Below are 25,525 nucleotides of genomic sequence, written 5' to 3' on the forward strand. Positions count from 1 at the left end.
ACACCAAGTGGCATGATTAAGAAAGACTCAAATAATGAAGGTTCAAACTACCTTAAATGTGCACTTATCAGAAAAATAAAAGACCCCATAAAGTCTTTCTTAAGTTACATATAGCAATGCACAAAACCTTAGAAACCAGAAAAAATGATAACATAACAACATAACCCAATTAGAAATAGAAACCAATGACTCATCATTACACCACGGGCAGGACTGCCATGAAAATGAATTTGATAAAATTTTGAAATAATATTCAAAAAATGTTACATAACATACATTAAGTAACAAATGAAAGCAAACCTTGCAACGAGAGAAAAATGAGCTCCCAGGAGAAAGTTCTGGACCCAAGACTGCAACAATAGCATTTACCAAACGACCAATACTTTGTCGAAGCTCAATTCCTGGATGTTCCTCATGTAACAGAATGTCCATCACAAGAGATAAAATTGTCTGGATAGAACAAGACAGAAAAATTAGAAACAGACAATCTCTATAACAATAAAATTGAATCAATATACTCTGCGCCATAGGCTGCTTAGGTTTCAAGTTTTCAAGAACTAACTTCTAGTAGTAGTAAAATTATGGTAATGGAATAGATGGTAAGGCATCCCCTTTTCAACTGACAAGATTTATTGGATCTAGATCAAAATAAAATTTGTATCAAATATGTTAAAAAATATTTCTTCCATACCCAACCATCTTAGGCTATGTCCAGTGACTCATTACATGTAAGTTATATGCACGCATTCCAATTTCCCCAATTCTTATTTCCTCAATCTTAAAGATTTATTAATTAGTGAAATTGGAAATTATTATCCTTTCACAGCATGCCAACTTCTTGTTTTAGATTTTTTATTATATTGGAGTTACAAGCTTCCCATTTAAATTCTAATGATACCAAAAATTCTTGATCTGATTTAGCTTCTTTAATGCCCAAGCAATGAAATCAAACCTAGAAGTATTTTAGCTTCACCAAACTATTAATAATCTCATAACATTGCAAGTAACAAATGTTTCGTATTGCTCTCATGAAATACATAAATTATATGGTTTTGCCATCTTAACCTAAGCTACCGATTCTCTCAAGAAATCAGTGGATGCTGAAGCAGATTTGTTCTGGTTCTCAGTGCTCCAAAGATGTGCCAAAGAAGCGCCGGCCACACTTGTGGATGATAGTGGAGAAGCTCAAAACAAGCCCAAGCGGCAATTCCTAGGCACATCTGTGGGCATCCTAACGCATCCACAGGTCCAAATGGATTTTCAACGCCCAAGATCACTTTAAATGAGAGTTTTCCATGTGCTAAATTGTTATATTTTATTTTACTTTTGTTCATTTTTGCTACTAAACCCTGAAATGGCCATAAAAGAGGTCCTTCAATGTTCATTCTTCTCATTTTCTTTGCAGTTGGGCTCTCTTCTCATTTGCTCTCCATTTTGGCATTTTTTTTAGCAAGGTCATTATAATTGTAGTGGATCATTCGTAGGGTGTCAAATAGCTTCTCCAAAGGACTTATCAACATCTAAAGTAAGCATTTGATCTCATTCTTGAGTTCTTCTACTGATTTTTTTTTGAGATGATGATTTTTTCATGTTTTGGAAGAGCTTTTACAAGTTTTTTTTCATTTATTTTTTAAAGAAATGAAGAAAAAAGTTATCTAATTTAATATATTGAATCATAATTTTGCACTTGTATGCTTGATGTTCATAGTTTATTTCTAATTAAAAATAATAATTCTTATTAGATTAATAGATTGTATTGTGCAAGAATAGCCACTATCAATAGTCAATGTTCAATGCAGGGAAAGGTGAACGAAGTAATATATTCAAAATTGATGTAGGATCTCCGTTATGAAAACATACCACAAGTTAGAGGTTTTAGGAGATGGGTCATACATTTGGAAATGTAATGTATGTCATAGTGAAACTATTCAATAACTCATATTCTTGGTTCAAAGCTCATTTTATGGGCCCTACTAATAAAGGAATAGGAATGTGCAAATGAAGAAACGATAGAAAGGGGATGATTGATGCACAATTAATAGGATTTATATGAGAACAAGAAGCTGATCATTTGGTTAACAAGTAAAATAAAATTAATTGACCTCCATTGGGAAAGAGCAAAATCAAATTGCCCAATGACCAAGTTGTATCCTCCAAATATCCATTCATGCAAGTATCTATGCCAGGAGAGGAAGACGAAGAAGTGGAAGTTGTTGCCTGCAAAAGACATCCATTGGATTTTGCATTTATAATGAAGGCAAGAGAGCTTTCTGATCAAGCAATTGCACATTGCCTCTTAGCCAATGGTCTTCCTTTCAACTTTGTGAGACCATATTCGAAGGAAATTGTTTCACGCATTTACCAAGGACATGTAAATGGCCCAAGGTCCTTGGGGAAATGCTTTTAGACCATTGAATCTAGCTACACCTCTACATGATCTTCCTGATGGCTCATGAAAGAACTTTCCCAAGTTTTTCTGTGAAGAACAACATCCTGATGAGCATATTGTTGCTTTTTACATTGCATGCGGTGTTCATGCTATTGAATATAAGGATGTCTCTGTAAGGTTGTTCGTGGAAACTCTCCAAGGCATGGCTGCTGATTGGTTTTACCATTTACCACCACGTACTATCACAAACTAGGCTACTCTCATAGCCAAGTTTGAGGAAATGTTCAAGCCTCCTAAAGACGCTCATGCATTATTTGCCCAACTTGCTCAGTTGAAGAAGTCATCTCATGTGCCTATGTGTGAATTTGTTGCTCATTTCAACAAATTGACACGAAGAATTCCAGTTGCTGCTCAACCTACAACTACCAATTTGAAGTGTTACTTTGTCAATGCACAAATTCCTGAAGTTAGTTTTCTATTAAGGAGAGAAGCCTCAACTAGTATTGTAGTTGCACAGACATTGGCGATTGAAATTGAAGATGATCTTATTTGTGCTAGGAAGATAAGAATGGGAGCAAGAGGATTCAAAGAAAGTAATCATTTTTCAAATTCATCTTTGAGTGCAAGGACAGATCCTGTAGTACAAAGGTTAACAAATGAGATATGTGCCCTCAAAAAGAAAATAGCTCAAGGCATGTTCTTTGTTCCTCATGAAGATTTACCAAGGAGGCCTCTTCCAACTATTCCTCACAGTTCTATTGTTGGGAATCAACAAAAGTTAGCTTCACCATCTAAGAAGCTTACAATTGAAGCACCTTAGCAAAGATAGCAGTGAAGCATCACATAGCTGAAGCTAGTGATCTTGCTATTCTCTTCCAAGAAATGAATGAAGACATAGTTGGCGACTCTCATATCTGGTGTACGCAGTCTCAGAAGGTTGGTGATGGAAAGATGTGGAAGGGAAAAATTTCTTCCAAGATTCGAGATGGTTGTGTCATAAAAGTTGGCATGCAAGCAAGTTCTAATCAAGCTGAAGATAATGTATTTGTGTCTCAAGGTCATGAACTTGAGTACACTTTACATACTTGTTCTATCCCGAAGCTTGAGAAAGAGCTTCTCATAAACAATAAAGATTTTCCCAAGTTAGAAGTTTGTGAGCAGCATGTTGAGGCAGGCAGTACAGTAATGTCCTTACAAAAATCACATCAGCAAGATCTTCTTGATCATCCTGAGGTGTTGGTGATTGATGAACTAGTAAACCAAGTTGTAGTTGGAATGAACTCAAAATTTTTTCCGTCAAGACGATGTCCAATCCGGCATCTTGCTTGGTTGGAGGCTAATAAAAAGCTAGAGATTCCACATGAACCTGAACATGAAAATGTAATTCAAGAAGACATCAAGGAACTATGTTCAATTCTAGAGGAGCAAGTTCAATTCATGGACGTATCTTGGAGCAATAGTACACATGATTCACCTCAAATGGGTATTTTCTTCTATTTCTTCCAAGAGTTGTTACATCAAGTCTTGACAACAGTGCTCTAGTTGTTCGTGTTCCATCAATATAAAGTTCCATGTGAACATGCAAGCTACTGAAAAAAGGTAGCTATGTTGTTGAGTCAATAAATGGTTTCATCTAAAAATTTGCATTTTTGGCTAGTTTTAATTAAGTAGGCTTTTCTATGTTTTCAATAAGTGTGTCTGCACATTTTTGTTTTATTAGAATTGCTTTGCTTTAGTCACGTTAGATTAGTTTTTGTTTTTGGTTGCCTGACTCTATAGCCCATTGTAGTGGATGAAGACACCTAGAGAACTAGATTCTATGTCACTCTCTGTTTTTAAGAATAAACAAGTAGCATTCCCCAAACAGAGCCAGTTGTTGTCTTGCACTTTGTGATGACAAAATGTAGGTAACATTACAAACCTTTTTCAACTTACTTTTGCATTTCTCTGAGTTTGGTTCATTATTTAATTGGTTAGTATTGATCAACCAATCAACTCCAATTAATATAATGAACCCTTTTAATGAAGGCTTTCGTGAAGTCTTTTTCATTTTTCTGTTTCTCAAGCCTATGCTTGATTTTTGAGGCCTTCAAAGTCTTTTTTCTCGTTTTTGAGTGTGTTTGTTGGTTTTTGGTCCCTTGATTTTGCTCAAGTCATTGCTTTCAGTTTTCCCTTTAATTTGATCTATCTTAGGGCTTAACCGGAGTTGGCAATCAAAAGCTATGACCAATTTAGTGCCCAAAAGGTGGACCTTTTTTATGCAACTGCACGAATTAAAAATCTCATGTTATATTTTTAATTTGACATTCACTTTTTGAAAAAAATAACTTAAATTCACTTTATGTTATGTTTTTAAGTTAATTTATCTTTTAATTTTTCACTTAAAGTAACTATAGTGCACTTTATGTTATATTTTTAAGTTGAGTTTGATTTTTGATTTTTCACTTAAGTGACTATATTAACTAGTGTAATGGGACTCACCAAGTCTGACCAAGACTTTGCGAGTCCGAGGCAGTCTTCATTTCCAAGGGAATCTGCCTCTGGACTCGGACTCGGCCAAGTCCTATTAGAGTCCACTCAGACTCGCCGAGCCCCAAGGCTTGGACTCTCGCTGGCAGGAAAGAAAGAAAAAGGCAAAAAATTTAAAAATGCAATGTTTTATGTTGTCTTTTTTGGTTCTTATAGAATGTTATTGACCTAAAAAGGTCATTCCACCATTTTCTTATACTCACAAGAGAGAAGAAAGAGTTAGAGAAAAATATTGGGGTTTTGAGAGAGAAATCAGCAAACTAGTTGGCTCTCCCATATTGATTGCTAATGGTTTGTGCATCTTTGTAGCTTGCATTAAAGCATTGAGAGGAGCTTAAGGGAGCATTTGGAGGAAGTTTCTACAAACTTGCATTTCCATTGTTTGACTTTGTGCAAATTTGAAGAGGTAAGCTACAAGTTGCATTTGTTTGTGTTGTTTTGTAATATGTTTTAAACTTTTACATTTGTATTTTTTAGTATTTTTACTTCTCATTTTGTTTAAATTTGTTTGGTCTCTACTACCATCTACTATTTTTTACTTCTCATTTTGTTTACATTCATATTACAGCAAGCTAGCAGCAAACTCATTGAAATTTGACATGATGACTCAGGGTGAGGGAAGTGGAACTAGGCCTCCATTTAACCCTAATGTAGACCCAAGTGCAATAGCAAGGGATAGGGCTTGGAAACATGTCATCTCGAAGCACAAGAAAGGAGTTGTTACATGTTGGCACTGTGATGTAGTATATAATGGGGGAGGAATAAATAGATTGAAGTATCACCTAGCAAATATAGCTAGACGTGATGCTAAAAAATGCAAAGATGTACCCCAAAATGTTATGCGAGACATGCAAACTCTTCTTTAAAAAAAATGGAGAAAAGACAATTGAAAAAGAAGCAACATGAAGAAATGGCACAACTAGCCCAACAAGGATCTTTTAGTTTTCGTTCTCCATATCACCTACTCCACCTACGAATGCCATTGCTTCTACGAGTGTGACCATTGGACCTCGCATTCATAAGCAAAAATCGACACTTGATTCCATGTTTGCTCCACGCATAGCTCCAGGCACACAACCATCGCTTGAGGGCATGGGTTCAAACAAGAAGAAACATGATTATGCAAAATTGGCACTTGGAGACTTCTTCATCTACAACAACATTTCATTCAATGCAACAAAGTACTTATTTATTTAAATTTAAAGTTATGTCTTCTCTTGCTTTCAAAGTTTCAACTTTCAACTTTCAACTTTCAAGAGACAATAATACGCTTATTTTGTTTATTTTAATTTGTATTTTGTTTTTAAATTTATTTATAATATACTAATTTGTTTAACTTTAAATTTTATTATATTTGTTTTAGGTCCCCTTATTGCAAAATTGGAATCAATGTCGTTGCTGTTTGTGATCCGAGGTTCAAAACCCCTACTACTGAAAAGCTAGGAGGCCCTATTTTGAAGCAAAGGGTGGTTGATGTAGAAGCTGAAATCAAGGACCGGCGTGAGGTGTGGAAGAGGAAGGGTTGCATCATCACGACTGATGGTTGGACTGATAGGAGTAGAACACTCCTCAACTTTCTTGTCTCCTCATCAAGTAAACTGTAATTGTAATTCGAGTCTTAGACAATAAAAATTTAGAAGTAGAACTTGTACTTAAGTGATTAAGTTTATAAATTATGATTCATCATTAATCATTATACTAATTTGTTTCCTTTTCTTCAAGTGTCACGGTTTTTTTGAAATCAATTGATGCCTCAAGAAAAACAAAGAATGTTGAATATCTTTGTGAGATAATAGATGAAGTGATAAAGGACGTAAGTGAGGAAAATGTGGTGTAGATAGTTACAGATAATGCAAAAAATTATATTGCTGCAGGAAAGTTTCTTATTGAGAGACACCCTCACTTATTTTGGACCCCTTGTGCTACTCACTACATTGACCTCATATTAGAGGATCTTCGTAAACTCCCTTGGATAAAAATAATTAGAGAGCGAGGAAGGAGTGTATGCAAATTTACATATAATCATACATGGGTCCTCAACCTCATGAAGAAATACAATGAGCAAAAGGAGTTGTCTCGTCCAGAGGTTATTAGATTTGCAACCAATTTTCTCACATTGAAATCTTTGCTTGATTCAAAGAGAGGCTTGAGATGCATATTTGTTGGTAAGGAGTGGATTGCATCATCATATGCAAAGAGCACTACAAGGATTGTTGCAGCTGATCATGTTTTTTATGAGGCTTCTTTTGAACACCGATTGCTGATATTGTGACCGTAATTTTCCTTTTTGTCCTCATTTCAACTTTATTTTGTTTATGAAATTATGTTATAAATTATTGTTCATTTTTTAAAGAAAAATTTAAAGCTAATTATTTCTCTTCCAACTTTCATAATGATTGCAGTTTGTAAAGCCACTTGTTGTTCTCCTACGAACTACTGATGGAGAGAAACCCTCAATGGGCTACATTTATGAGGGCATGGATAGGGTGAAGAAGGCCATTCGCTCTTTTTTTGCAGGGAATCGAGATAGGTATGGGCCTATATGAGATGTCATTGATAGACGTTGACACAATCTACTTCACAGGCCTATGCATGTAGTGGCCTACTTCCTTAATCCAGCATACCAATTCAACCCACATTTCAAGATTGATGATGAGGTGTGGAGCAGCCTCTATGATGTTGTAGAGAGAATGTCACCTGATTCAGCAGTTGGAACAACTATAGTCTGTGAGATTGAGTTGTTTAAGAAAGCTCAAGGGGACTTATTTGCAGAGGAGTTGTGCAAGAAAAATAGGATAGAATTGATGCCTAGTAAATACTAAAAATCTTTGATTCTACATCCTAATTTCTAATAGTAATTCTATTATGGTATTACCATTTTAATTTGATAAATTCAAAGCTATTGATATAATTCAAAATTTTCTTGTTTCAGATGCATGGTGGGAGATGTTTGGCACACAGGTGCCAAATTTACAGAGGATTGTGATTTGCATTTTGAGCCAGCCATCTAGTGCATCAGAATGCGAACGTAATTGGAGTCTATTTGAGCACATACACTCAAAGAAGCACAATAGGTTGGCAGTGAAAAAATTAAATAATCTTGTCTTTGTTCACTACAACCTTCGTCTTAGCCATAGACAAATCCTTGGCACCGATACATCACCGATTGTATTAGAGAATGTTGATCCTCATGCAAAGTGGAACACAGAGATGGTTGATCATGTCTCCAGTGATAAAGATGTGGAGTGGATCAGGAGGCTGAGGCAGTAGCGATGGTAGTTGAGGAGGCTAGAGGGCGAGGAGACAGAGTGCAGGACCCTGAGGCTATGAGTGATGGATCCCAGTCTGATGACAAGGATTATGTGGGTGAGGACGAGGATGATGATGAGGATGAGGATGGGGTTCAGGCTCAGCCTCAAACACAGGGAGAGAGGATGGCTCTAGAGTCTTCTATGACTTATCTTAGGCGCACTCGTAGGAGGGCATAGACAACTATGAGCCTTAATCTTCTAGTTGTTATTTTGATATATGTTTTGAACTTTTGAATTTGATACCATGGATTTTGTAATCCATAAATATTGTAAACATTTGAGTCTTTGACACTGGAGTGACACTATGTTTATTACTTTATAGTTTATAACTTTATATTGTGTTATTCAGTTTTTTTCCTTCAAAAATTCGCTTTTATACTTATGTGACCTATGCAAAATTGTGTATGTGTATGAAGTAGCTTTTATTTATCTCAATTACTATGTATTTGATGTTAATTGACTAAAAGATGTATTAAACAATCTTAGAATCCTTAAAAATCTTTGAATTTCATGGGTTTTTCAATTTTTCGAGTCCTTGTCGAGTCCTTGCCGAGTCCAAGTCCGAGTCGGATTTTGACTTTCCGAGTCAGAGGCGAGTCTAAGTCCCGTAACACTAATATTAAATATATAATTCAATTTACTTTTTGAGTTTTAAATCAAATGCTCTAGCAAATATTACTTTTATAATGATATTTGCATATTATATTTTTAATATGATAGTGTAAATATTATTTATGTCCCATTTAAGTGATATTTCATCAAAATTTAAATTAGCATGTACTTAACTTACCACTTAAGTTGTGTGCAAAATGTCTACTAGCATATTTCATCAAAAATATGCAATTGCATCCAAAAGGTGCAATTTTGAGTGGAAATGCATTAAGTGCATAAAAAACATGCAAATACATATTGCAAAACCATGCAATCACACCAAAAATGTGAGACATGCATATTGCAAAAATATGCAATGACCCCAAAAAGGTGACTTTTGCCTTGGAGGGCAATTTTAAAACATGTCATTGCACCAAAAAGGTAAGTTTTACCTTGCATGTACACTTTTAAAACATGTAATGATACCCAAAAGGTAAATTTTTCCTAATGGAGGTTATTTTTGAAAGTTTTAAAATGTGTAATTGGCACCAAGAAGGTGAGTTTTGCTTATAACATATGCATTTGCATCCCAAAAACCCGTTCTTGAAGATTCAAGGTCAAAAAACCTGATGTTTTCTTCCTCCAAGAACACGATTTTCATAAAAAATGCTTAGATCTGGCCATATAATGGCTTGAAATCCATCACAAGAGGGGCATTTTTGAGCTTTAATACATATATATGCATTTGGGGGACATGATTTTGCATATTCAAGACAAAAATTACTCATATTTTTTGCATTCTTAAGCCACGTTTTTGCTAAAATTGCCTACATTTGGGTCAGTTTTGATCACTTTTTGGCTCAAATAGAAGTCGTTTTGGCATTTAATCCATATATATAATTTTGAAGAATACGTTTTTACCTTTAGATGTCAAAAAAGCTTCATTTAATGCCTTTAATGAATCACATTTTTGCTAAAAATGCCCAGAAAATTGGGGTTTTTATCCACTTTTCTGCCTTTTGAAGCCACATTTTTGCATTTGGATCCATGTATTAGGATTTGGGGAAGTTGGTATTGCATTCACAAGTCAAAAATGACTCAAAATCATGCATCTTTTTTTGACACATTTTTGCAAAAACGGCCCAGCCTTTGGCATTAAAAAACCACATTTTTGCTAAAAAATCTCAAAAAGTGACATTTCAGCCCATACATTTGGATCGAGGGGTCGTTTTGAGTTTTAATGCACGCTATTGCCTTTGCCGACTACGTTTATGGCATTCTCATGTCAAATTCGACCCTTCGTTGTTCATTAATATTTGTTGAATGCAAGTATAGAAGAAGTGAAAAACCTATTTGAAAATCTGGATTTTAGGGAGAATTGGTCTTCAAAATCTATAAATCTTGCTTTTTTGGCTCATAACCTCCAAGTAAGTGGATATTTTCAAACTTGCTCATCAATTCATGCTTATCTTGCTATTTCCATGCATATTATGGCTTGTTATTGCACATTTGTCCACATATATGTCATGAATAGTGCATTTTTCCTTTAAAAATGATGAAAATTCTCATTTTTATACTTTTGGGTTTTTCCCAAACTCCAAATTCGAGTTTGCATACGAAAGTAACTTCCCTGTTGGCATGTTTAAGTCTAAAACCAAAGGTATGTGTTTGTTTTGTGTTTATTTTCATTGTTTGTTTGCTTGCTTTCTTGTTTTTCTTCTTTTGGTAGAAATTGGAAGTTCTTTCCCAAGAACTTGAGCACGTTTCACTTCACTTCACCTTTCACCTCTTCGTTAAGTCCATCATTTCATTCCATACTCGCCATTACACGCCAAGGCACATTGCATCCATTCGTTTCATATGCAATTAGACTTCATCAGCAAAATACATGTAATTCCATCATTCCATGTCATCAAGCATTTCATCTCATCTTTCACATGCACTTACATGTAAGCTCATCCTCCTATATTCGAGTGTCATCTCACTTTCTGTTTCTCATTACATGTTGCATATATATGTAATCCACTTTCCGTGCAATCTCATCTTAAAAGCCCAAGTCACTTTTTAAAAATCAAGAGTTTTTACACGCATTCCCATGCATTTCACTTTCATATCCCAAAGCATATTCATCACCGACTTCATGTTTTCTCTCTCTCCACCTACCATTTTCCATCCTCTACATATGCTTCCCATTTCACTTACAGCCATCACACGTGTTTCATAAGTATCTAATCCATACTTCCAATACCCACTCCTAATGGATTCGTCATTGTAGCTAAAATCTCAAAGCTTTCATGGATTCAATCCCATTGAAACTTTCATGTTGCAGCAATTCAAAATATGCCAAGATTTCTATAAAGAATGAAGACATCCAGTAAAGATGGCATCCTTCAAATCAAAGAAGCAGAAGTTCTTCTAGACTCCATTTTCACAATGGTTGTCTGAGAACCATCGTGAAGGTCTTCAAAGTGTCGAAGACTCTAGAATGTGTCAATATACAAAGGAGAATTCACGACAACTTGAGCGAGAAAAACTTGATCACATCAAGTTTTGAAATGACAATGGACAATTCATCAAAGAGAGTCAAAGGCTATCAAAAGATGTAACACCGTGGTTATCAAGGTGAATGTAGTGGCACGAAATACAGGCACTCCAAATCCTGTTATCATCCAAGATTGCATCGCCAAGTACAAGGCCCTTCAGAACAATCCCTACGATTATTTTAGTTCTCTTCTATGTTTCTTCTTCTTCTAACATGTTTGTAATTGAAGAGGATGTATTACATGAAAATGTGTAATTACATGTAATACGACTTACATGTGTATTGACATGTAACCCAATAATTTCTCTTTTACTATTGACATTCAACTTACGGTCTAGTCTGAATCTCAAATAGTTACCAAATGCCCACTATCTTTTTACGGAAACAAGCATCACAAAAAACATAATAGGAAGACTCGAATCAGCTTCCAGGATATGGGTTACCACAATAGTTTGTATTGAATTTTGTAAAGGTCTATGTTAATGAAAAAAGTTATTCACACATCTTCCTATTGGGTGGATATTTTGCAAATGACAGTTTTGGGTAAAAATCTAGTCGCAAAATAGGATGACCAGCCAAAGCGTGTGAGACAAAGTTTCTCTTCTCTTAAAGGGAAAGCTCCCCCTTCTCACTATTCCTTGGATCAATTCAAGGTAAGCAAGAAGTCGAAAGATTTTATAAAAAGGATGTTACCAATATCCTTTCTTTTTAACTTTCAAGAAAAAATCCACTTACTCGTCGAGCAAGTAATAGGCAAGGTGAATCTCTAACTACACTTCTATCAAGAGCTAGAAATAGTGATACCGAAAAACCTTCACTAACTCAAAGGCTAGCTAAAAATGTACTGGTTTGGCTCTAAGTCCAATCATACTTCTATATGGGAAAACTTTACAATTAGGGCACAAAGACTCCTAAAAGTAAGAATACTTAGCTATTTTGCGAATTAAGAAAAAAATATAAGCTACAGACAAAACTTCTAGCTATACACTTCCACAATTGCCCCTGGTAAAAGCTCTAGCTCTAGTTGCTTCTTAACTCTTTTCTATTCAATTCACGAGATACAATTACCAATAACACAAGATATCATGAATCAAAGACAATTTGAATGAATTATAGACAAAGCTTACAATTCACACAAATAACAATCTCACTTAATCAAAGTTAAGTCTCAAATGCTCCTTTCTATTCACTTTCTCTCAAAATAGTGCTTACACAAACAAAGTTTTGTTGGCACAATTTCTCCAGAGCTAACTTGTATAAAGATAATGATGATTTTACAATGAGGGGCACTCCTTTATATAGGCAAAGTTGAGAAAAAAGTGGAAGAAAACGTAAAGGGTTACTCCTTTATATAACTATCTTTGACCTAGTCTAACTACAAAAAATAAAGGGTTACATGCAACTTCACATGCAACTCGCATTACATCCTTTTACATACATGTAACTCGCATTACATGTAATTATACCTTTTTATGTAATGCGTTCTTTACAACTACTAATATGAAATAAAATCAAAACAACAATCTTGGAGATTGTTTCTCAGTGCCTTGAATTTGACAATGATGTCACGCACTGTTGAAAGATCAACAATTTCCATAGTCTTCAATATGGCTTCAACTATTACTGCATTTGCATATGCTGATTGCACGATTTTAGAATTTATTGCTGTAGTATCTAACAAGTATTTTGTCAAGGATTTATACAAAACAAACTTGTTCATCGTATGTGAACCAAAATCTTCAGAACCTACATCAGCATTGATCCTATTGGTATATTCTAAATTTACTATCTCTGTTGCACTAAGATTACCAGATTCATCAGTAACATGACATCCCATCTATTCAAAATCACAAGTAACACTTGTTTCAACAGCTTGACAATCTTCAAAAGCTACCTGCAACTTTGTAATCAGCTTCCTTAATGTCTCCTCCTTGCAACCAATCAGCCCTTGAAATCTGAAGAACATTTCACCTGACGAAAGAATATCACATGAAACCAAGGCATCCAAATCAAATTTCACCATTTCATCTCAATCGCCAAGGATTTCTTTCAAGTTATCTGCTTCTAGAGTCAAAGAAGAAATTAAGTTTTGCTCAATTTCATTCATCTCTTTGACATGCCTAAGAACTGCAAATGTCTCTGTGATGGCTCGAACTCCTTCAAAAATGATTTATTCTATCCAAGATTTAGCAACATCAATCAGCTTTCTCTCTTTAGACGTTTGAGACATAACAACAACACTTTGAGAAGATTGTTTCTGGATAACCTCATTCAAATGAGAGATCTCTTGTTTCCGCAATTCTTCTTTTCCCAAAGCTCATGATTTCTTTTTGATACATTGGTCAATGCATCTTGAGCATCTTTCAAACAACCCAAATGTGATTGCTTTCCAACTTTAACCTTAGTAATCTTGTACTCAGATTGAGTAAGTTCCTCAATAGGTTTATCTACCAAGGGCTCGGCAACCTCAACAAATTTAGTTTTATCAAAATCGACCAAAATTTTGGAAACAATCTTATGTTTCAAAGATTTGGATTTACTCTTCTTAACAAGAAGATTGTTAGGAAGAACAACCACTGTCATTCTCTTTGTTGTTATTTTACTCAACCATGCAGGTAGGCCGAAACTTTCATTTGTAGAAGCAAGCATAGTGGAGACCATTGGCATTGATCCAGATTGTACATCTTTAGTGACTAAGCAAGATTCAGTCTGTACTGTTGAAAGCATAAGAACATGTTGAGAAGACTCCGTCATGAAAAGTTCAAATCCTATCAAAGATATATCAAGTTGGGAAACTTGACCACTGGTAAGAGTTGGAAAATCTTCAAACACATTTGCTAAGTGATCATATTGTTCATGTGAGACTGGAATGGAAGGAGTGAAAATAGTGAAAAATGAATCCACATCATCATCAACCTCATGCAAAAAAAGTTCTTCATGTATAGAAGACGTACAAGCTTGTGCAAGCTTTGGAGGAGATATGATCGTGATTTCTCCTTCTTCATTTGAATCTCCTTTATCAGATTCTATTTCCAATTCTTCTTCTGATTATGGTACTGGTTCTTGAATTGGCTCAGGAGCTTGAGATGATTTAGTTTCTTTTCCTCCCTTCAATTTGAATTTGAGGGAACCCTTAGCATTTGAAGATGAGACTCCATCTTTCCCTGTAATCTCTTGTGATTTCCTACCAAGAGGACCAAAACTTCCACAATCCAAGGCCATCTTAAGATTTACTCTTTTAAGGCCTTTACTTTTTAACCATTTGTTGGTGTTTACTAGGATGGATTGAAATCTGCCCATGATAGATGTACCTTCCTTTTGTTGCCATTGGATAGGAAAAAGACATTTATTATCAAAGTCGACTTAATGAAACTCTAGATCAAGAATGTCGCCATCATCTTCAACTTGGAAATTTGAAAAGATTTCCAACATATTAAGATCAATTATTTGTTGCAAGGTTAATCTACAGTAATCAATCTTTATGATGTCAAGTTCTGTTCTCATATCAATCCAAATGTCCTCAATGTGATGAACATGAGTGTAGGCTCTTTTTATTTAAGAATTCATCTCTCGATAGTCACAATTAAATCTAACCTTGAACTTCTTCAAAGTAATCAACTACAATTCTGCTTCCATATTCTTTGGTTTAGGCACAAAAATGATTGAATAGTTACCAATAGTCAAAGGCTTAGCTGAAGTGATGCCAAAATTAGGCCTATGTGAAGCATGCTGATCACTCTGCACATCCATGAGTTGTCTAGCTAACTCCATCAAGATGATTTGATCTATAGCATACCTAGGTAAGATATATGACTCTCCCTTGAAATATCCAACTCTCAAGTATGTGAAAGTGGGAAACTAGAGAAAAATAGAACCGTATTGGTTCACCTTCTCCCATGCAACATCAGATACTCTTTTGATAGATAACTACTTATCAAACAAGCACCAAAAATGTCCAAAGAAGGCATCTTGGACTCTCGTATAGTGAAATTTAATATTTGCCAAAAGTGATTTGGTCATAGTAATCCCAAAAAAGAACTTGAAGACGATCTCCTTAAAGAAAGATCCCATGGCAGCAGCGATGAAAACTAGAGAAAAATTCATATAGAAAGGCACTAATGTTCCCACATTACATATCTACTGGCAGAGTGCAGTACTGATAAGTTCTCTCCGAACGATGTGTTCTTTATTTTCCATAATTTGAAACATGAACTTATACATCCATGGCTCAAAATCAGTAGAATCTTTAAGGCCACAAATCCTACTGAGAAGGATGATGAGATCCTTGTACTCTTGTTTGAAATTTGACCGAAGAATAGTTTTTGGCCATTTAGAAAAATTGCTTCTTTTATTGTCTAACCAGTAAAAGTTGGCATACTTCTAATAATTACTCTTTTGCTCACTCCAACAAGCCAATGATGATTCTTTAGTCAAATCAGCACATTCTAATTTAAGCATAACCTTGAAAATTTGTTCTATAACCTCAGGATCTAGGCTAATGATAACCTTGCTGTCAGCATCTTTGATAGTTTTCGTCTTGGGAGTAAAGCACCGTGCACATCCATAAACAAAATCAGGTTCTATAGCCGCCATAGGAAATGTCGATACCAAATGAATGTTGTTTCTCCTGATGCGCTTCATTTCATGACTAGTTGGGGCTTCAACTCTTTGCAGAAAATCAGCCACGTCTACATGACTAATCTTCGTCTCCAACACATTATCCAAAACAAATATGACTGAAGAAGGAGCTACATGAGCCTATTCTTTATCATATTAATATTTCATTTTACCTTTGGATTTGGCTGGCGAGGACATATCTTGTGCTTGTGCTAGAACAAAAAAATCCCAAAATATAAATACATCATCAGAAGGAATCTCCATAAAAGTGAATTTCGGATCAGCAGTGAAGATTCGAAAATGGATTGGAGACTTCACAAATCCGTCAAAGCAACTTGAAAGAGAAAGCATATGCATATGCAATGGAACGGAAAGCGGAATGAAATGAAATGAAAGTGAGAAAATGGAAGATGAAATGAAATGGAATGGAATGAGAATGCGTGAAGGTGAAACGCATGGGAAAGCATGCAAATGAAAATTGCTGATTTCAAAAGTGACTTAGTATTTTCAACGTATTATTGTATGAAAAATGAATACATGTAAAGGCAACATGTAAGGGGAGGTGGAGGGTGAAATGAGATGCAAATGCAGATGAAGGATACACTTCACATATATGTGTGAATGGAGGATAAGATGGAAAACATGGAAAGATGTGGAAACATGTATTTGCTCACGAAAGTGCAAATGCATATGAAGGGATGAAAATGGAAAATGGAAGTGAGATAATGAGTTTTATAGTCACTTTTGGTGAAAAGGAGAAGTCAAAGTACATGGGAAGTGAAAATGACATCTTTTTGACTTTTCAAAATGTGACTTTTAGTCAAAATCGGACCATTGGATGCAATTATGTGTAAGATATTTCATGTAATCGTGTTGTGCGAATGAAAGCGAAAAGTGAGATGGGTGAAAATGGAAGTGGAAAATGGGATTACATGAATGTGCGGATGGCGAATGGAATGAAAAACATGTAATCGCATTTCATTGAGTGAGAGATGAAGTGTTGCGACATGAAACGGAATGTGGAACATGATGATGCTTTCACATGAAGTGAAGCAACAACAAGTTCTTGGAAAAGAACTTGTGAGTGATTTCTCCAAGTGGAGAAAACTGGCAAGCAAGCACAAAACACAAAACACAAAAGAAACAACATACCTTTGAAAATAACTCAACCATGCCAAGATGCAATGCACTTCAAAGATCAAATTCAAAATTGGGACTTAGGGAAAGAACCAAAAACATGAAAATGAATAAAAACTTCATATTTAAAAGAAAAATGCACTTTCCATGGCAAAGATAGTCACAAATGGCAATCATCAAGTAATTTCATGCATACAATCAGCAAGATAAGCATGAATTAAATAGCAAGGAGGAAGAAGTTCACTTACATGAAGATTAAGTGTCAAATATGAAGGAAAAAGATGCTTCAATGTTTGAAAAATTCTTCAAAAATGGTAAGACCTTTTCCAACTTTGCAAATTCAAATGGGATAGGGCAGCAAACAAGTAGAAATTGTTGGAAAATGCAAAAACGTGCCCTTAAAACTCTCAATATTCCAACGTTTTTGTAGATTTATGCTTGCTACACATTTTTGGTAAAAAAAATGTTTTTCTTCATTTTGCAAGATCAAAAAAATTTGATCATTAAACTTCAAAATGTGAACTCCAATCCATGTAATCTCCAAAAAATGCCAAAACAATTTGGTTGGAATTGAAAATATTCACTTAAAATGAATTTTTTTCCATATTTCTCCAAAAACATGATCCATCATGAAAGTTTCAAAAATGTTTTTGAGGCAAATGAATTCATTTTAGAAGCAAGGAAACTCATTGCCATTCAAAGATGTTTCAAATGGAACAAATCCATTGAGTAAAACTCAAGTTATGAGCAAAAAATGAAGGAATTTGGAGTTTTTCTTCAAAAACACGCCCTAGCATTGATCTCCAAAAACAATTTTTAGCATGCTAAATCCATTCTTGATGCAAAGAAAATCACTGCCAAGGAAAAACGTCTTGAATGGAGAAGATTTCATGCAATTCCACTAAGAAAATCTCAAGTTATGGGCAAAATCGGGTTCTTGGAGGCCAAATGCATGCTTCCCTCTCAAAATCAGACTTTTTGGGATGCATAGCATATTTTAAAACATGTTTTCCTTCCAAATCGGACCTTTTTAGGTGCAATGCATGTTTTAAAATATGCATCAAGTGAAAATAGGACCTTTTGGGTGCAATGCATATTTTAAAATGTGCTTCCAAGTGAAAATCAGACCTTTTGGAGGGGAATGCATATTTTAAAATGCATCTCACCTTTTAGATGCATAAGCATGAAAACTTCACTTTTCATGTCATAGCATCAAAAAGGTCCACTTATGGTGATTTTTTTATGTAATCACATCAAAAATGTCTGCCAAAGTAGACTTTATAAGCAATGTCATGTAAAAACTCCACTTTTGATGGATTTTATATGTAATTGCATATAAAATGTTTACTTATGAAGCCTTTAAGTCATTTAATTCTCTTAAAATTATAAAAATGTTACAGAATGTGTCAAAAACAATATTTATTTATCATATTATCAAATACAATACATAAACATCATTTTAAAGTAACATTTAAATAACTAATTGATTTTTAAAACAAAAAATTTAAAATGAAACTATATAGTTATATAGTTATTTTAAGTGAAAAATTAAAAAGTAACTCAACTTAAAATTATAACATAAAATGCACTATAGTCACTTTTAAGTTATAAATTTAAAGTAAAAATAACTTTAAAACATCACAAAAAGTGAGTATAATGTTATATTTTTCAAAAAGTGAATGTCAAAATGAAAATATAACATCATATTTTTAATTCATGTTGTTGCACCTAAAATGTCCACTTTTGAAGCACTAAAATAGACATAACTTTTGACTGGCAACTCTAATTGACCTCTAGGTTAGACCAAATCGAAGGGAAAAACGAAAGGCATGACATGAGCAAAACCAAAGGACCAAAAACAAGCAAACGCAAACTCAAAAGAAAAGATCGGACTGTGAAGGCTTCAAAAATCAAGCGAAGGCTCGACAGAAAGCAAAATGGAAAAGACTTGACAAAGGCCTTCAGTAAAACATTTTCAAGCTAGTTTGTAATGTCCTCGTTTTGGAGGTAATTTGATTTAATTAATTTAATAAATTAAGTTCTCCAAAATAATAAATATTTTGAGGATGACTAATTAATTATTTTAATTAAATAAATAAGTGGTATTAAGTTAATTATTTATAAAGTTATCAAATAAATAAATATTAAAAGGTAACTTTATATTTAATTAATTTAATAAAGTGACTTGAATTATAAAATATTTAAGTCACTCAATAAATAAAATAAAATAATGTTCTAGAAGTTTCTGGATAAAGTGGAGAAGAAAGAATAAATAGGCATGTTGGGCTTCATTCTCATCATCCAGATTTGTTGTTGTTGATGTTGATGTTTGATGGCTGTGGAACTTAGGGTTTCTGCAGTTGTTTTTGCCTATTCAAAATGAAAACTCTCAATTGGTGAGCAATTTTGAGGGTGTGAAATATTACTTGAATTATTGCAACTAGGAGAAAATTACTTCAAACTTTCTATTTGAGCTTCATTGTAAAAACTTTGTGGCCATTGGCCAAGTTTTTGTATGACTCGATTTGATGAATTGTTGGAGATATTTTGATCAAAGTCTTCATCTTTTGGCCATATTAGGGTTTGATTTGCAACATTCTTCATTTCCAGATTTCTGATATATTTGTTTCAATTATCTTTAAGTCTGCATAAAGCCACGATTTTGTTTATTGAAGCTGCAATATTCATCAATTATGATCTTGAGTTAGAGTGCTAGAATTCCAAAGAGCTGGAGACTATTGTTGGAGCTTCATGAGATCTTTAGAAGCTGATCCATAATTAATTTTCTGAGGTCTGCAATACAGGGGCGATTTGGGCATGAGAGCAAAAATAAATTCATAGAAATTCATTCGCACATCTTTGGCACATGGGTATTTGGGTGAATCCCTTCTTGAAGCTTGGCAATGAATATTGATGATAGTAATTGAAGGTTGCAGCTGTGATATATTTATTTTGAAGGTCTGAAAGTTACAGTAGGGGCGGCTCAGCTTTGGATCATTATTCATCACATACAAGGTGTTCATTTATTGATATATGCTAGCTACTTCATCTTCCAAAAAAGGTGACTCAACCAGGTTCTTTATGTTGTCTTGTATTCTATTTTATGCATATATGAACATGTGTAAGAGGCTGCAATTTGTACTCAGAAATTGTTAAGTTGCATAAGTATGATGCCAAGAGTCTTGGCCAATTTGTAATCAGCTTTGTATTGAATAAACAATGTTAATCAAGGAGTGTAAGTAGTTTCTTAAATTCATGTTGTAATTGTGTAATCAAATATCATCAGCTTATGCATGCCAACTGTTTGACATAATGTCAATGGTTGTAGATGTTCTTATCAGCATATAGGTTGCATACCAACTGTTTGCTAAAATTACCAATTGGTTGTAGGTGCATGTTCTGCATTTAGAAGTCATATATGAGCATTGTTAAAGATTAAATTGAGTCATTGATGCTTCTAGGTTAGTGTTTATGCATTTTAGTTTGATTTCTAAGCGTTTGGAGTACTTTGATTTCTTCTACAAGCATTTATATCAGTCTGATCACATAAACCAGCAAGCTGGGAGGTTGCAAGTGAATTGTTTGATGATATTCCTTGAGTTCCTTATCAGCACTTTGAGATCAGATTTGAGCAGGGAAATTACATAGTTTCGTGTTTCTTCTAATTTCGTTTTGTTTTCTATCGAGCCTTTGCTTGATTTTTGAAGCCTTCATCATCCTTTCTTTGCTTTTGAGTTTTCTTTTGTTGATTCTTAGTCCTTTAGTTTTGCTCATGTCATGCCTTTCACTTTTCCCTTCAATTCGGTCTAACCTAAAGCTCAATCGGAGTTGTCAGTAAAGAGATATGCCCGTTTTAGTGCCTCTAAAGTGGACTTTTTTGGTGCAACAGCATGAATTAAAAATATGATGTTATATTTTTAATTTGACTTTCACTTTTTGATAAATATAACTTAAATTCACTTTTTGTTATCTTTTTCAAGTTACTTTAACTTTATATTTTTAATTTAAAATGACTATAGTGCACTTTATGTTATAATTTTAAATTGAGTTATTTTTTTATTTTTCACTTAAAGTAACTATATAACTATATAGTTCCAGTTTAATTTTTGATTTTTTAAAGAAAATGCTTATTTAAATGTTAATTTTTAAATGATGTTTATATGTAATGTTTTTAACTATGATAGATAAATATTGTTTAGGACCCATTTAGTAACATTTTTATAAATTTAAGTGAATTAATTGATTTTAAGTTATCAAATGTGGATTATTTATATGCAATTACATGTAAAATCCATCAAAAGTGGTCATTTTACATGTCTGCATATAAAGTCCCACTTGGTGGAAGTTTTTGATGTCATTACACCAAAAGGTTATCAAAACTGGACATTTTTGATGTCATTGCATCAAAAGTGAAGTTTTTATGTCTTTACATCTAAAATGTGAGATGTAACTTAAAATGTGCAACTAACCTCAAAAGGTCTGATTTTGATTGCTTACACATTTTAAAATATGTTATTGACGCAAAAAGGTCTGATTTGCCTTTTTTGCACATTTTAAAATATGCTATTGACCTTAAAAGGTTTGATTTTAGCTTGAGACATATTTTAATGTGTATTGGCCTCCCAAAAATCCGATTTTGAAGAAATGCATGTCTTTGCCCTCCAAGAACCCGATTTTGATCATAAATGGAGATTTTCTTGATGGATTCACATGAAATCTTTTCCATTTGAGGAGTTTTTGATGGGCAATGAGTTTTCTTGCATTCAAAATGGATCTAACAAGCTCAAAAACGTTTTTGGAAGCTCCAATCTAGGGCACATTTTTGAAAAAATCAGCAAATAACTCCATTTTTTATGCATGTTTCTGCTCCAATTCAAATCGATTTGGCTTTATTTGGCTTTATTTGAGGTTTAAACACCAAATTGATTTGCTCATCCACCATGGTGAAAAACATTTTTTGCTAAAAATGTCCCAAGCACGTCTTTCAAAACGTTGAACATTGAAGCAATCTTAGGGCACGTTTTGGCGTTTCTTAACAACTATTTCCTGTTTGCTGCCCTCTCCCATTTGAATTTGTAAAAGGTTGAAAGATTCTAACATTTTTGGAGAATTTTTCAACATTGGACCATCTTTCTCCTTCATATTTAAACTTAATCTTCATGTAAGTGGATTGTTTCTTTCTTGCTATTTAATTTGTGCTTATCTTGCTGATTTTATGCACAAAATTGCTTGATAATTGCCACTTGTTGAAATCTATGCCATGAAAAGTGCATTATTCTTTTTAAAATGAGGATTTTCTTCATTTTCATTTTTTGCTTCTTTTCCAAGTTCCAATTTTGAATTTTAGTGTTGAAGTGTTATGCATCTTGGCATGTTTGAGTCACTCTCAAAGGTATGTTTTTCTTTGTGTTTTTCTGTCTTGTGTTTGGTTGCTGGTTTTTTCCACTTTGGAGAAGTCACAAGTTCTTGGGAAAGAACTTGTTGTTGCTTCACTTCATGCGAAAGCATTATCATGTTATACATTCCATTTCCATGTCACAACACCTCACCTCTCACCCGACAAATGCGATTACATATTTTCCATCTCATTCACCATCAGCACATGCATGTAATCTCATTTTTCGTTTCCATTATCACTCATCTCACTTTTCACATCCATTCGCACGACACAATTACACGAAATGTCTTACGTGTAATTGTATCTAAAAGGTCCGATTTTGATTAAAAATCAATTTTTGAAAAGTCAAAAAGATGTCATTTTCATCTCTCATGTACTTTGACTTCCCCTTTTCACCAAAAGTGAACATAAAACTCATTATACTTCTTCCATTCTCTATTTCCATCCCTCCATATGCATTTGCACCTCCATGAGCAAATACATATTTTCGCTTCTTTCCATGCTTTCCATCTCATCCTCCATTCACGCTTACATGTAAAGTGCATCCTTCACCCACATTCACGTCTCATCTCACCTTTCATCTCCCGTTACATGTTGCACTTACATGTACTAATTTTTCATACATAAATGCCTTGAAAACCCTATGTCACGTTTGAAATCAGCAATCTTCATTTGTAAGCATTCCCATGCAGTCCACCTTCACACATTCTCGTTTCATTCCATCTTCCATATTGTCACTTTCATAACACATCATTCCGTATTTGGTTCATTTCATTTTCATCCATTGTATATGCATATGATTTCTTTGAGATCATTTCATTGAATCTTCCATGTCTCCAATTCGTTTCCAAATCTTTGTTGATCACAAATTAACTTGTATGACAATTCCCTCTGATGATGTATTTATGTTTTGGGATTTTTGTGTTGCAATACAAGCACAAGAAATGTCCTCACCATCAAAATCAAAAGGCAAAATGAAATATCAATATGATAAAAAGTTCACTCATGCAGCTCCCTCATCAGTCATATCTATTTTGGATAATGTGATGGATACAAAGATTAGTCATGTGGATGTGGCATATTTTTCGCAAAGAGTTGACGCTCCAGCTAGTCATCAAATGAAGCATATCAAAAGAAGTAGCATTCATCTAGTGTCTACATTACCTATGGCGGCCATAGAACCTGATTTAATTCTCAGATGTGCACGGTGTTTTACTCCAAAGACAAAGACTATCAAAGACATTGATAGCAAGGTTATCATTAGCCTCGATCCTGAGGTCATTGAACAAATCTTCAAGGTTCCACATAAAGCAGAATGTGCAGACTTGACCAAAGAATCATCTTTGGCATGCTGGAATGGGCAAAAGGGTGATTATCAAAAGTATGTCAACCTTTACTGGTTAGACAATAAAAGAAGCAACTTCTCTAGATGGCCAAAGAATGTTCATCGGTCTAACTTTAAACAAGAATATAAGGATCTCATTATCATTCTCAGCAGAATTTGTGGCCTTAAAGATTCTACTAATTTCAAGCCATGGATATATAAGTTCATGTTTCAAATCATGGAGGATACAGAGCACATCATTTGGGGAAAGCTCATCAACACTACACTTTGTTGCCAATAGATAGGTAACATGGGAACTTCAATGCCCTTCTACATGAATTCTTATCTTGTTTACATTGTTGCTGCCATAGAATCTTTTTCTGGTCTTTCTACCAAGGGAGATCATCTTCGGGTTCCTATTTGGGATTACTATGACCTAATCACTTTGGCAAATAGTAAATTTTATTATAGAAGAGTCCAAGATGCTTTCTTTGGGCATTTCCAATATTTGATCAATAAATAGTTATCTGTCAAAAGAGTATCTAATGCGGCATGGGAGAAGGTGAACTAATACGGCTGTATTTTCATTTAGTTTCCCACTTTCACATACTTGAGAGTTGGGTATTTCAAAGGCGATTCGTATACCTTATCTAGGTATGCTACAGATCGAATTATTTTGATGGAGCTAGCTAGATAGCTCATGGACGTGCAAAGTGATCAGCATGTTATGCATAGGCCTGGTTTTGGCATTACCTCAACTAAACCTTCGGCTATTGGCAACTATTCGATGATTCCTATACCTAAAGCAAAGAACATGGAAGGAGAGTTGCAATTGGTCACCTTGAAGAAGTTCAAGGCCAGATTTGATTTTGATTACCGAGAGATGAATTCTCAAATGAAAAGAACTTACACTTATGCTCATCACATTGAGTACATTTGGATTGATATGAGGACAGAGCTTGACATTATGAAGATTGACTACTATAGATTAACCCTACAACAGATAATTGATCTGAACATGTTGGAGATCCCTTCAGGTTTCCAAGTTGAAGATGATGGCTATTACATCCCAATTTTTGACCTAATTTATAACGTAGCTGTTGAGGTTCACATGAAGTCAGTTGGTAGTTTAATTCGTTATAATCTTACGAAATGGTAAGATGGTTAGTCGTTATAATTTCAAGAGAAGATAACAAGCTAGTTGATCATTTATCACTAATTCATGGAATTGAACCATTATGATAATTAATGGTTAGATAATTTATTATGATAATATAATTTAACTGTGATGAATTTCCTTACAGGAAGCATGTCGAAGGGGTGGAAGCATTGTCAGAAAAGAATTAGGCATGGGCATCACCATCATTGGGCAGATGGGTTGAGGACCTGGCGACTTGAAATAGGATACATCTGTGGAATCCGCATGAGCTATTTAAATAAATAATTTGAGAAACATAAAATAATTAAGTTAAAACATAATACGTACCTTAAGGATTTTAATTTATCTTTCATCATATTATTATAATAAATATTTATATACATGCATATAAATATAAAAATGAAATGGCACCATTACATTATAATAACTTAATATAATGATGTCACCTCATTGATATACTTACATGAATGTATGTAAGTATATATTATAAAAATAATATTCAAGATATAATAACATTCGAATTATAAT

At 34.2% G+C, this 25,525-nt stretch overlaps 1 protein-coding gene across 8 annotated transcripts in view; it reads right to left on the bottom strand.

The window, feature by feature from the left end:
* Positions 1–25,525, bottom strand: part of SWEETIE (HEAT repeat-containing protein) — a 314,166-nt gene that overhangs the window by 77,041 nt on the left and 211,600 nt on the right. For all 8 annotated transcript variants that reach the window (XM_089806951.1, XM_089806947.1, XM_089806950.1 and 5 more), the window contains exon 26: positions 301–450. In XM_089806951.1, the coding sequence (XP_089663077.1) occupies positions 301–450 (150 nt within the window). The remainder of the gene's footprint in view (positions 1–300; positions 451–25,525) is intronic.

Source organism: Cupressus sempervirens, chromosome 10 (assembly GCF_028749045.1).
Source record: "Cupressus sempervirens isolate cs-2001-9-10 chromosome 10, ASM2874904v1, whole genome shotgun sequence".
NCBI lineage: Eukaryota > Viridiplantae > Streptophyta > Pinopsida > Cupressales > Cupressaceae > Cupressus > Cupressus sempervirens.